This window comes from Scylla paramamosain, chromosome 37 (genome assembly GCF_035594125.1).
Source record: "Scylla paramamosain isolate STU-SP2022 chromosome 37, ASM3559412v1, whole genome shotgun sequence".
In the NCBI taxonomy this organism is placed as follows: Eukaryota; Metazoa; Arthropoda; class Malacostraca; order Decapoda; family Portunidae; genus Scylla; species Scylla paramamosain.
In genome coordinates this window covers 1,432,837-1,447,069 of record NC_087187.1, presented here as the reverse complement: position 1 = coordinate 1,447,069, position 14,233 = coordinate 1,432,837, and the positions used below count along the sequence as shown (strand labels likewise).

The 14,233-nt window shown below is 43.8% G+C and overlaps 1 protein-coding gene across 1 annotated transcript; it reads right to left on the bottom strand.

Moving 5' to 3' along the window:
- Positions 1-73: 73 nt before the first annotated feature.
- On the bottom strand, positions 74-14,139 carry LOC135091290 (MICOS complex subunit MIC60-like). Its single transcript, XM_063988784.1, has 17 exons — positions 14,015-14,139; positions 12,416-12,565; positions 11,999-12,182; positions 10,538-10,633; positions 9,611-9,709; positions 8,945-9,233; positions 8,581-8,750; positions 8,214-8,395; positions 7,238-7,249; positions 6,220-6,344; positions 5,918-6,046; positions 5,651-5,744; positions 5,406-5,497; positions 4,955-5,037; positions 4,626-4,791; positions 4,057-4,185; positions 74-3,005 (listed from the first exon to the last, which is right to left on the bottom strand). Exons 1-17 carry the CDS (start codon positions 14,057-14,059, stop codon positions 2,828-2,830), a joined length of 2,223 nt encoding a protein of 740 aa, XP_063844854.1. The 5' UTR covers positions 14,060-14,139; the 3' UTR covers positions 74-2,827.
- Between the last annotated feature and the right edge of the window lie 94 nt (positions 14,140-14,233).

Below are 14,233 nucleotides of genomic sequence, written 5' to 3'. Positions count from 1 at the left end.
TGCTGCAAAGGTGTGGGGGGGGGAGGGGGGAGGGAGGAAACAGTATGGGAGAGGCGAAGAGAAACGCAATCTGTATATATTCTGATTCATTCACCAAGGAATGCTGCTTTATAACAGTATTAAGTATGCACAATATATACACATCTCCACCACAACTACATATATATATTACTCCTGTAAAAATTTAACCCAGCTTGGAGGGCGGAACAGAGCCAGCACCCTGTCCTCCTTCACGCGGCTTGGAAGGGGCACTAGCAGGCAGGGTACTCCCACATCAACTCTTCTGCCACTCTCATAACCAAGCTGCCCCAGTCACCTCATCTTTTGGGAAATCTGGGTGAAAACTCTCTTGATTTTCCATTTTAAGATGCCAAGTAACTTTCAGACCACAAACCGAATATAAGAAGAATTTATCCATACAAATAATCAGATATATAAATGAAATGACTTGGGTAGTTTGTTAACGAGGGTGAAACTGTATGAAATGAATGCTCCAGCTATACACACTGCAAATGATAAACATACAATACTTATTCTTCATGATCTCTCACCAAAGAATTGATAGACATGTGTGTTATGCTGGCAGCTCTAGTCAGGGGTACAGTTTAAGAATCCTTTACCTCAAACTCTGCAAATCTGGATGTTTATGACTACCACTGTTATTAGTCTGATGCACACACACACACAAACACCTGGACAGGAAAAATATTCACTGCCACATGTACTTTTAAGTGACGAACGGGAGAAAACTCAAATACTTCCGTTCATAACCATAACATTGCAATCCATTTTATCTCCTCACTGAGAAAGAAAACAGTAAATATTATGACTAACACTATACAAATGTTTAACGAACCATTTTTACAATATAAACATTTCCCAACTCAAGGTATATTTTCCAGAAAGCGAGTCATCGTGAGCAGAGACACATACGTATGTGTGTGCCTATCACTTCGGAATTCACGGCAAATTAAAAATCCATAACACATCTAGTCCCGAGAGCCCCAGGTAAAGAATTCATAACCAGTACATAGGTCAGATAAAACATCAATTAATTCCCTGGCATAACTAAATTTAAATGCAGACTCCCATCCCATATCACATTAGAATGAAGAGAAATACCAATAAATATGTGTGTGTGTGTGCGTGTGTCTGTGTGTGTGTTTGATTTCCAGCAATGATTCAAAGGCATGCTGTACGTAAAGGTGGGTTCCAATACCTTCACAGTGCAAGAAAGGAATCTAACCCCACTCCAGTGATTTATGTAAGAGGAAGGTGCATCTTGAATTATGGGGGAGGGAAAATGTTAATAATATCAATCTTTTACTGGCAGAGATCTGTTTCCCTATTTCAGTGTAATGTAGAGTTTTTTCTCTTGGCAGGATACAGAGAGAAGGACATATGGAGACGAAAGCAGAGTAATAATACCAGGAAGTGAGAATGCATGGTTTTTAAAAGGTTATAAAGTACATGCTTTAGATACAAGACAAGGAAAACAAGAGCAATGATAAATAAACAGTGAAATCTGCATTGAGGTGGAGAGAGGGGCACAGAAAAAGAGAGACAGAGAGAGAGAGAATAACAATGACAAATTTGTGTACAGTGAGAAGTAAACATGAGGCAGAGATAAGACACACACCCCATACATTCTTAGGACTTGCAGGAAAATGAACCAAGTCTTACTAATTCTTGAAGACCTGTGTGTACAAATAACCTACAGAATCAGCTGGACTTGTGATCACCAGCTGTGCCTTCCTAGACAGAGATTAGAGCTCCACTGAGGCCTTTCACACATCCCACATTGGAGACTCACTAAGATATGAACATAAGCCTTCCAAAAAGACAGGCAAGGATGTTACCACCATGCTAGTGAATGTGTGTTTGTGTGTGTGTTTGAGTGCACCAGGCAGAACCATGTATAATAACCAGGCAGTGCAGCAAAAAGCTCTATTCACACCTGCCACACCTCCAGTTAAGCATTACAAGCAGGTGTGGCTCAAAGATGGACAGTCACCCTAGAGCACTCCAGAGACATCACTCCATCAACACAACCAAACCTGTAACTAAACACTGCAAATGGTTGTGGCTTAGATACACAAGTTAAGTGGACTAGGTGGCCAGGTCATTAGCGCCAAGTTGATAGGGAGCTTTTAAAGATAAGACGAAACTGAATGAATGGGGAAATTGGTTCAATTAGGTATGGTAAGTACATTTAACTAAAGAAACTGATTGATGGCTTCTTGCAGCTTCCCTTATTTTCTTACAAGTATGCTATGACCACTCACCCTCAGGCACTCCAGAAACACCCCTCCATCGACACTATCGCACCTACATTAGCACAGAAACCTGGGGTGCTCCGAGGCCCTGAGGTGTGTCGGACTGGAGGACTTCAGAGACTAACACACTGCCCGAGTCTTAAGATGTGGGGAGGTGAGGGAGTGAGGGAGATTAGGATATGGGGAGGTGAGGGATTCTGGGAGATTGAGCAGGAACAAGGAGTGGAGGAGTGAAGTGTATGAGCCAATCTGTCCTTGGGTTTTCATGAGTGGAGGTGAGAAAAGGACTAGGGAAGCCTTTTCACTGTTAGATGAGGTCCTGACAAGCTGATACCAGGACCCCATGCTGATAACAAGCCCCAGGTACACCAGAAGTCATTTTGATAGGGTTGTATGGGGCAACAACAGCCGACTGCCTCACACAACCTTCAAGACAGTGGAGAAACATGACAATGGAAGTCTTTGTTCGGAAAAAAAATGAAAATAATAAAGGGAGCATTGTGGGTCATAAATTTTCTGAGGTCCTAATCTAATAACAAATGCCTGGGTTTTCAGAGTGCCTGTACAGCCGTGGCAGCAGCGTGTGCCAGGAGGGCATGTGCTGCCTGGCGGGTTTCCAGTGTAAGCCTTGCCTCCTTGAGCCACCCGGATGCGACGTTCCTTGCCTCCCCTCGCAGCAGGTTCATATAGCGCACACTCATGCACAGGTCGTCCTTCTCCAAGCAATACCTGAAGCAGATGTAGCACATGATGTGAGAGGGAGAGTGTGGTGAAGGGGAAGGTACAGTAAAATCCCTCTTATCTGGCATCAGCGGGACTGCCGACATGCCAGATACTTGAATAGAAGTGAAATTATGTCCACAATCACCACCCTACACTCACGCATCTTACCATAACAAAGATCAGCTGATCGCTGTGCCGCGCGTCGCCACTCGTACTGCCACCTCACACTCACCAACACACAGTTGTAGCATTGGGCCTGTAATTGTGACTCCTTCTGATCTTTTCAAGCTGAACCACTCGTATAACACTTTGTCCATCATTTCACCACGATGATACTGCAGTGTGTGACAATTTTCCGCTGCCTTTGGGGTGTCGGTGGCTTTCATGTAATCCCACAACTTTTTCGTTTGGGATTTAATGTCATAAATAGTTGATGAGCCCACACCATATTCCGCCATTAGTTGCTGTCTGCTTTCACCTCTCTCTAATCGTCAACAAATGTCTACCTTCTGCTTAAGTGTAAGCACAACACGCTTCCTCTTTTCTACAACTTTAGGCATGATGAAGGCGTCAGGCGATAAACAGTGCACACGCGGGACTGAGTCACTGAGTAAACACAGTGCAGTGGGCCGCGGGTTGCACGAAGCAGTGCACTCTGGTGGCGAGGGGACAAAGTATGCCTCGTGCGGGAATTTTAATCGATTTTATGAGTACACATTGATTTTTTATTGATTTTAAGGCTTGGGGAAAAATGTACCGGATACCTGAAGCTGCCGGATACTCGAATGCCGGATGAGAGGAATTTTACTGTACAGAGAAGGAGGTACTGAAGGTAGACAGAAGGTGAGAAAAGGAAGGATAAGGAGAGAATTTATGTTTAGGATATCAAGATGTAGTCATGCAATATACAAGATTACCCAATGATCTGAAGAAACATGAGGTGACATGTGGGATGGAGAGAAAAGGAAGGAAAGAAAAAATAAAGATAAAAGAAATAAAATGGAAAAAGTAAAAAAAATCACATTATATCAAAGGACAAACACACAAACACACTCACCTGGCTCGAGCGAGGATGTCGTAGGTGGAGAGGGCATCCACCGCCACCTCTTCATTGCGCACCTCACTCCCTGGCAGGTACTCAAAGGCATCCAGCACCAGGAAACTCTGAATGTACGACAACAAGTACCTGGCAGGGCGATGGGAGGCAGAAGAGTCAGCACAGCAAGAGAAGGAAAACAGAAAACCAAAAATGAGGTGACTAATCCAGATGTAGATGAATTTGTCTGTATATTTCCTGCAGGTACAGTTTTCCTCATTAATTAATCCCACAAGAAAGACAGAGTTGATTTATTTAAGTGAATCTGAGGTATAAAATGAGGTGTTATGGGCATGTAAGAAGAACAGAGGACTATATGTATAATTATGAAGGCTTAACAGTAGAAGAGAGATGAAAGGAGACCAGTGAGAAGAATAAAGACTTTTGATGGTTCTTTATCATTGTTTAGTACGATTCTGCTGCTTCTAATCTTGTAAGGTATCAGATATTGCAGCGATAGGGTGAAATCTTGCATATTTTAAGTCCCCCCTTAGATAATAACCCCCTCCCCTCCCCAAGGTCGTCCCTACCTGAGGAGTGAGCCACCGTTGTCTCCAATCATGGCCACTCGCTTGCACACTCGTTCCACCTTGATGAAGCGTTCCCTCAGGGCTTCCTCAGGGTACACGCCCCGGGCCACAGCATCTTCCGCCAGGGACGCCAGCACAGCCTCCACGTAGGGGTTGCCATCGCCCCCTGCCAGTCCAGAAAGAATGGGTTAGTTAGTGTATGTGTGAATGTGAGGGGTCAAGTTTATTGGTCTTAAAAATGTTGAATTAGAGGAAGATATATGTTTGTGTGAGGAAGATTTTGTGGTATGGTAAATGCAGTCTCTCTCTCTCTCTCTCTCTCTCCTTACCAGTAGCCTTCCTGATGGCCGAGATGTGGTCCTGCAGAGGCTTCAATTGCTCCTCCCATGATGGGGCTCCCTCTCCTGAATTTCTGGTGATGTGGAGAAGTGACAAGATTAACATACACTGGACACCAACAATGATCCTCACACACACACACAGCATGGAAGTCTGAACAACCTAGATAGATAAAGATAATTTTTGACCAGTGTCAAAATTAATGTATTAATATAAAATTACGAAACAAATGTTACGTATAAATCAGAAAATACATAAAGCACAAACTACAATGTACACACACACACACACACACCAGAGAGTATTCACAGACAGCATAGAAATCTAAACACCCAAAATACAAAAGTGATCTATGCTAAATAAACAGACATGCACTCATATACACACACACACACACACACACACACACACACACACACACACACACACACACACACACACCTGAGGGCATTCCTGAGAGACTCGCAAGCAAGCCAGAGTTCTCGAGCAGAGAGTGCCGCCTTGTCCACATCGGCACGCTGGGCCAGGGCACTCTGCGGACACACAGCACACGCAGGCCATTAATGAAGGACCACAATACTACATAAACAACACATAATGAAAAACACTGCAATAATGGTGTGAGAGGAGGAGAGGCACATAATGAAAGGAATACTGTGATAATAATGTGAGGAGGGTGCACTGACCTGGAGTCCTTGCAGCTGGCCCTGGATCCTGGCTAGGGAGGATAGATACGTGTCCTTCTCAGTCTGCACCTTGTCCTGCAGGATGCTTGACCACCTGCCACACAAAATTAAATGCATTTATTTATTTATTATTTATTTATTCACTGACCAACCAACAAACTGACTAACTAATTAAATAATTAAATAAAGAGAGAGATAGAGAGAGAAAAGACTCTATATACTGTAACTAACTAAACACAAGTAGACATATTCAGATGACCAACTTACTTGTTCTCCAGTTCCTTTTCCTGCACATAGAGGACGTCAGCCAGGTGGTCGCTGTGAGCCGCTGCCTGCCTCTTCAACTGTGACCTTAGCTCTCCCTCCAGCTCCTCCTTTATGTCTATCACTCGCTTCCTGCACCACAAGGACAAAGATGTGAATGTGAAGCTGTTATTCTTACATGCACTGACAAAATTAAAGATGAAGATTACAATGTACAGTTGGAAAATGCATGAAAAAAAAAAAAAAGGCAAAACTGATGAATAATTTTGAGTGTATAAGAAAAGGATTAATCTTACAACACCTACTTGTACTCCACATCCAGCTGCTGCCTCTGCCTATCCAGCTCAGTCTCTACCTTGGCCTCCAGCAACTGGCTATCTTCAGACCGCTGCCTCGCCAATGCCTCTTTGAACCGGTCGTGCTCCATTGTCTGTGCAGAGGAGCAAGTGGTGAGAGGGTGGACAGTAAACAAGAGGTGAGAAGAGGAGACAGAAGCAAAATGATAGGATAGGAGTGAATGGTGATGATGAAGAAAAGGGAAGAGGTAAGGATTGTGAATAAAGCATGCAATGGAAGCTTGGCAGTTGAGAAAAAAGGAAATTATGGTTCAGTTTATTATAATGGAGTTTCGTTTGGTGGTGGTTTGGCCAAGACCTAAAGAGGGATGAGGGGAACATGAGAAGGAGGAAGAGAAAAAAAGATTCACAGCTACATGGAAGGAAGACAAGTGGAGGACAGCAGGAGGAAGAGAGGAAGAGAGAAGAACCAAGATATAAAGATGTGCTGGAGAAAGATAAGTGGGCAGTAGCAGGAGGAAGAGAGGAAGAGAGAAGAAGCAAGATATATAGATAAGCTGGAGGAAGACAAGTGGGCAACAGCAGGAGGAAGAGAGGAAGAGAGGAGGACCAAGATATACAGATGCAATGGGAGAAGACAAGTGGGCGACAACAAGAGGAACAGGAGCAAGAGAGGAGAACCAATGAGATTTACTGGGAGAAGACAAGCAGATGACATGTGGAGAAAGAGAGAAAGACAAGATCATTTATAAATCCACTTAGAGATGACACATGGATGACGGGAGCGAGAGAAGACAGCGGACAGAGTAAGGTGGAAACAGGAAGATCTACTGCGGCAACCATCAACCGAACCACTCTAAAAATTATTAAATAAACAGACTTACTCGACATTGCCTCACCTGTAGCACAAAGGAAACAAAACAAACAAGAGGACTATTACAACTATCATCACCAGGCAAAGAGTGAAGCATTATCAGTGGCAAAAGAGAGCCTGTTAAAGCTAGTAGTAATGTATAAGCCCACCCACCTCCTGCGATGCCTGGAGTGTTGCATGGCGAAGGCACAGAGGGAGAGAGACAGGAGGAGTTAGAAGGCATGCAATGTTTGGCTACAGTCAGCTGACTCTCTTCTGTGCTCAGCTATGTGTGTACAAGTTTCGGAAGTCAAGTAAACGTCACGGACTTCAATTATTTTTTTGCTTCTCTCAGTCTAAGTCCTTTTTATGTTAGTGAATCTGACTAAGGTGATCGAAAGGACAGAAGGAAAATACGGGACCCACTGGAGATGCTAGTCCCAAAAGAGGATTATTAGAAGGAATATCTAACATTAGGAGAACTGCCTTGATTATCTAGTAACAAAACGTGACTCATTCTTTGCACATCAGAGAAAGAAGAAATTAAGACTGAGAGAAGACAGAAGTGAGAGTGGTATGTTACTTGACTGTTGAACACACACACACACACACACACACACACACACACACACACACACACACACACACAAATCAAAACACACTAAACAGCAGATTATTTCATCATTAATGTTATCTATCCCTCTATTATTGCTTCTTTATCTCCATTATGGTGCTCACTTCACTCACCACCACCACCACCACCATTACTTCCATGTACACACCACTATGTACCTCTAACTCACAATCTACTCTATGTGGAGTAATACTAAGGCTTGTTAAGGTATATCAAAAATTTCACTCAATATCTAACAGCATAAATGAGAGTAATGCATGTAAGCTGCAGTAAATAAACAAACAAACAAAAAGCTTCAGTGAATGATATAAACACACCACAAAAAAAAAATTCAATACATAATAAACACAAAAAATCTCTCAGTTTCTCCTTCCTATCAATTCCTTACACATTCCTTATCCAAACCTCCCTCTATCTTATCCTAACCCAATTCCACACAAGGACTGCCAAGATAGGTGTGATGGCTTCTTGCAGCTTCCCCTATGCATTCCCCATCCCTGCAGCCCAGCCCAGTACCTGAAGGCGGGCCAGCTGGGTCTGCAGATGGAGGACCTTGCGATGAGCGTGTGCCAGGAGAAGATTCAGCTCGTCCTGCGTTAGTTTGTCACTCGTCTCCCCAAGCTTCACCTCAGGCAGCAGAGACCTCACCTCTGCCTCAAACTGCTCCCTTCCAGCTTCCACTAACTCCTTGTAACTGCCTGGAAGGGGACAGAGGAGAGTTGGTTAGTGTGTGTGTCTATGTATGTGTGTGGGAAAGTATTTATTTATTATTTTTTTCACTCTCTCTTTTGCTCTCTTTTGATGGGAAACTGTAGTGATTGTTGTCTGTTTCCTCCTCTCTTACTGATAGGAAAGTATGATAACTCTTCTCCTAGACACTTACTCACGACCTTGCTGTCCCTCTCCGCCTCCAGGATCATCCCCTTGGCTCTGTCCACTGCGTACTTCATCTCCACCAGTGTCTCCTCTGCTGCTATGAGGGCTGGGTTCTCCTTGGTCAGGCCGGACAACTGCCCCTCACTCACCTGCTCCCTAAACTTCTCCACAGCTTCCCTGGTAATGAAGGGGGAAGGAAGGGTGAGTGGACAGCAGGAATGGTTGAAGGGTCTCTCTCTCTCTTACTCCTCCCTATATTTCTCTCCCCTCATAGGACAACCCTAGCTATCAAGGCACAATCTCCCCCTCACACACACCCACACTGGTTATCCTGGCAAGCATATCCCCCTCTCCCTTCCCAGCCCTCTCACCCGGCAGCGACAATCCGTTTGTTTGCATCCTCCACCAGGCGGTTGCGTTCCACTGCCAGCTCAGCCACCGCCTCAAACTGCTCCTTGTCCTGGACGCTGTCGATTGCCTGGTACGCTTTTTCTGCATGTCGCTGCACCACCCTCGCTGCGTCCTCGGCAGCACTCAGCGCGGCCGTCAGTTCCTTCTGGGCCTGGTGCGCGAGGTCCTGCAGTGCTTGAGTCAGCGCCGCATTCTCCACGTCCTGGGACACCTCGGAGGATGCAAGCCGCTCCTCCAAGGACGGAGTGGCTGGTTGAAGGGTTAGGTGGTTAGGTTAGGTTGTGTGTTGGTTCTTGTGTTGTTTGTTTTTTTGTTATTTGGGTGCTTGTTTCTTTGTTTTGTTTGTTAGATGGTTATTTGTTTGATTATTTAAATGGTAACTTGTGTTTTGTCATTTGGATTGGGTTTGTTCGTCATTTTATTCCTTAGACAGTTATTTATGTTATTTTCACTCCTTAGTCAATGCAAAACGTAAACAAATAAAAGAATAAATAAATAACCTATAGCAATAAATAAAGAAAAAACACCATTCCCTGTCAAAAGTAAAGGGATTCAGACTGCACAGTGGCATTTAAATAAAGTTAAAAGACAAAAATTAATATGGGCAAGATACATTTTCCACTCACCCAGCTCTCCTTCAGGCACTGGGGTTGACGTGGTGACCTGTGGGGCCTCTTCTACTGCTGGCACTGATGGCTCTGGGGTCACCTGTGATGGCGCTGGTTCTAAAGGGGAGGCACGGAGGACATAGACAAATACGTGGCAGAGTAGAGATATTATGGAGATAAACAACTAGAAAATCAATAGAAAAAGCAGACACACATACACACACATAGGAAACAGACCAAAGATAAAGAGGTACCGCTGCAAAGACACCTGAAACATCATCTAATCCGAAGAGACTTGGAAAAGAAGCCTGTAATGAGATTCAGAGGTGATCCCTGTGTCTGCTTATACACGGAAGTACTGGAAGGGATCACTGAGGAACCAGGATCATCTGCGTCTGAGTGGTGGAAGAATGGAGGGATGGAGGGCAGACAGATTGATACAGCGCTGCTACGAAATGTTAAATGCAACTAAAATGGTCAACTAAAATAACAAGCTGTGGTAAAAAAGGGATGGAGGAAGCATGAGTTATGGTACTATAGTCCGTTTACATAAGGAAATATCTGAATTGGGGGAAATTATCAAGAATCCCTGGAACTGAGTGTGTACAGGAGAGATGCTCTGGGAGGTAAAAAGATGAGATTGAAATTACCATGGATGAGGAGAAAGGAGTGGGTGTAGGAGAGGCTCTGGGAAAAAGAAACTAGAGATGGAAGAAGAAGCAAATTTATCCAGCCTTCAGATCAGATTCTCAGCATTTCTATGATGCTCCAAAGACAGACATGGCTGAGGAATCTTGTGCCATGACAGTGTGGGATCTGGGAGCTTGACACTAAATCCTATGACACAATTTTATCATAGGATGGAGGAATAGGAAGAAAATACACTTAAGAAATGATGAATGGCTAATGAAACAAAGCAGGCATGACTGACTATGCTGCCCTTACCTGTGCTGTGTTCAGGTGCTGCCTCACTGCCCTCCTGCTGCTGTGTCTGTTCCTCACTGCTGGCTGGAGGGGTGAGGCTCTCCACTACCGCGTCACCTGCCACAGCCCCCGTTAGTCTCACAAAGCATTGCTAAGAAGTGTATTTCTAAATGCTTGTGCGTCTCATCAAGTTCTCTGGGATTTCCTCCATTTATCTATCTTTCTATTTATCTATTTATCTATCTTTCATAGGGTGTTGTGAAAAGTACTAGGATCATTCTCAAGGGTGCTTTGTGGCTCTTGTGGGAGTGTGACGTGGATTTTGCATCTTGAATTGGGAAGTTCTTTGGGGTTTTCAAGGGTGTGTTTTATATTCCAGTTGTAGGGTAGCAATGTTTCTGTGGTGGAAGTTACTAGGGTTTTCAAGTGATGATGTGATTATAGTAATGTTTCAACAGGGATTCTGCATCTTTAACTGGCTGTGGTGGAAGTTACTAGGGTTTTCAAGTGATGATGTGATTATAGTAATGTTTCAACAGGGATTCTGCATCTTTAACTGGCTGTGGTGGAAGTTACTAGGGTTTTCAAGTGATGATATGATTGTAGTAATATTTCAACAGGGATTCTGCATCTTTAACTGGCTGTGGTGGAAATTTTGGAGACATCTGACAGTGTTTAAATAATTCTAGTTTAAGTTTAACATTCAATTCGGCTAAATTCAGATTATTTTAGTGAATTTAACATTACACTCAGTTCAATTCAGATGATGCACCACCAGTAGGAAGAACACTCAAGAGAACACAACCAAATTACCCCTGTGTCCTTTGAAGAGTTGTGATGAGAAGACCAAACATTTCAAAGCACATATCTGGGCCACGCTGAACATTACCACCTCTACTATCTCATTATATTAACAGAAGCTGCATCTAATTTCCACTTATTCATAGTGTTACATTTCCCACTAAGGACCAGGCAGGTTTGGTGCTTATAGGAATTATAGACGGTAAGGACTGGATAAGTTTAAATAGTCAGTAGGGAAAGCTTGTTGTTTCACTTGCAAGGGAGGTGAGGAAGAGGCAGACACAGGGTGGGGGACGTCAAGCAAGCAAGCGTATTAAAGATGAAAGGATAATTGTGTGTAAGTGTGTGTGTGTGTGTGTGTGTGTGTGGGGAAGGGGGGGAGGGGAAACACAGTACAAAGATCAGAATATAGGGGAAAAAATTATAAAATAAACAGTTTGCCAGTACTTGTCAAAATGTAGTGTATCTCTTTCTCTCTCTCTCTCTCTCTCTTCACAGGATTACACTAGTGGATTACATAACAACTATACCAGACAGCCATTGGGGATTTTGTGAATTACACTAATTATATATACTTGATTACTTCCTGCCTCTGTCAATGTATGTATTTCTCTCTCTCTCTCTCTCTCTCTCTCTCTCTCTCTCTCTCTCTCTCTCTCTCTCTCTCTCTCTCTCTCTCACCTGGCTTCACTTCCTCTACAGCAGGTGCGGGTGTAGGCTCCACTTCCTTAGGCTTCTTCTTCTTCTCCCGGTCAAGCTTCTTCTTCAGCAGGCCCTGGTCCTCTGCTACAGGTGCCACCTCCGCCAGTGGCCCCAGCAGTCCAGAGAGGACGTACCTGGAGCCCGGGATGCTTCTCTCCACTTTCTGTGATTAGGTGGTGTGAGTCAGGTGGTGGTGGTGGTGGTGGTGGGTACAGGGAAGACACCCCCACACACACCAGGGTCTAGGAGGACTGTGTGTGTGTGTGTGTGTGTGTGTGTGATTGTTATTATGTATTATCCATATAGAGTCATAATAATATTCAATATACAGATTATAGAGACAGAACACCATGTATTTTTTCCCTGTTCATCACACACACACACACACAGGCTCACCCTTCTGTTGTCGTCACTCCAGGCAGCGTAGCCCATCAGCCCCGCCACAAAGGTGCTGCTCCCGGCCACCACCAGCAGGCCGTTCCCTACTCCACCACCCCTGGACTGGGATGACTGGAATCTCTGCCCCCCTCCACCCACCCGCACCACCTGGGGAGAAGATATTGATGTTTTTATTTGTCTCTTCTGCATTATATTAGTATTTAGTTAGAAATAGTTGGTATATCAAGGCCAGTTCTCTTTAGTTTCGGGTTCTATAGGGATTAAGAAGGTTCCTATTAGGAGTTAAAGAGCGGTTTTTTTTTTGTTTTTTTTTTATCTCTATGTAAATAAAGGAAATAAACAAAATAGGAAATAAAATGGTACGTATATTTAGAGAGGGAGGAAAACATCAACTTCCTTCATTAATTCTTACGTACTGGATCCATACACACACACCAACCTACGTACTTACAAACATGCATGGAGGAGGCAGTAGACACCTGCCAAAACGATAATTACTCCCAGTGAGGTCTAAAGCACTGTTCAGGGGGTGCTGTGAACTTATCATTAAACCCAGCTGTGACCTCACTGAACATTTCCCTTTGTGTCTCACAACACAAGGGGCAGTCACAGCCTGCCCTCTAAAGACAACTCTCTTCCTCCACACAAAACTACAAGCACCTAATAACACACACACCCTTCACTCAAAAAATTTAAAATCATCATGGCGACTCCTACACCAGCCTCGGAGTCCCCATCTGGGGAGGGGACCATAAATGTCCATAAACTCCCCTTGTGATTTCTGGCATCTAGCCAAAAGTATCTCCAATAACTTTGCTTCTTCTTCTTTCCCTCCTCTATTTCAACCAGATGGCACCACTGCTATCACATCTATTTCTAAAGCTGAACTCTTCGCTCAAACCTTTGCTAAAAACTTTACCTTGGACAATTCTGGGCTTATTCCTCCCTCTCCTTCACCCTCTGACTACTTCATGCCACGTATTAAAATTCTTCGCAATGATGTTTTCCATGCCTTCGCTGGCCTAAACCCTCGGAAGGCTTATGGACCTGATGGGGTCCCTCCTATTGTTCTCCGAAACTGTGCCTCCATGCTTGCACCTTGCCTAGTCAAAGTCAAACTCTTTCAGCTCTGTCTGTCAACATCTACCTTTTTTTATTGGATTTTTGTTGCCCTTGGCCAGTGTCCTTCCTAAATAAAAAAAAAAAAACTTACTTAATAAACACATTTATAGTAGAAGTGACTAACAGCATATACTTTTTTTTACTTGTGGGGCGATATAGGGGATTAATAAACACTCACAATACTTAAACGTAGATAATACTTAAAAAAAAAAAAATATATATAAAAATAAGTAAACAAATAACACAAAAATCCATATAAATTTTGAAACATCGGGAGAACAAACACATTTACAAACACAACAAACACTTCAAAACACCAACACACAAACATACTAACAAACTAACAATTACCGGATGAAAATAAACAAACCAGAGACGACACTCCGACAGGTCAATAACACCCCCCAGGTCAGTGTTGCAGGTCACGGAGGGGTCACACAATTCAGGTAGGCGCATGGGAGAGGTCACACTCACCCTGAAGGTCGCATTGGGCCGCAGTCTGCTGGAAATCCTCAACATAGTGGAGGCCGGGAGATCAGCAGGACTCTCCGGGACTGTGTGTACTCCAGGAACCGGGATCTTGATCTTGATGGTACAGGTTGCACAGGATCACTCCCGAGCCAGGCCTATTCACAATCATTACTTTGCTTTTCTCATATCTGGCGGGATAAACTTTCGTACCTCAAGGGAAAT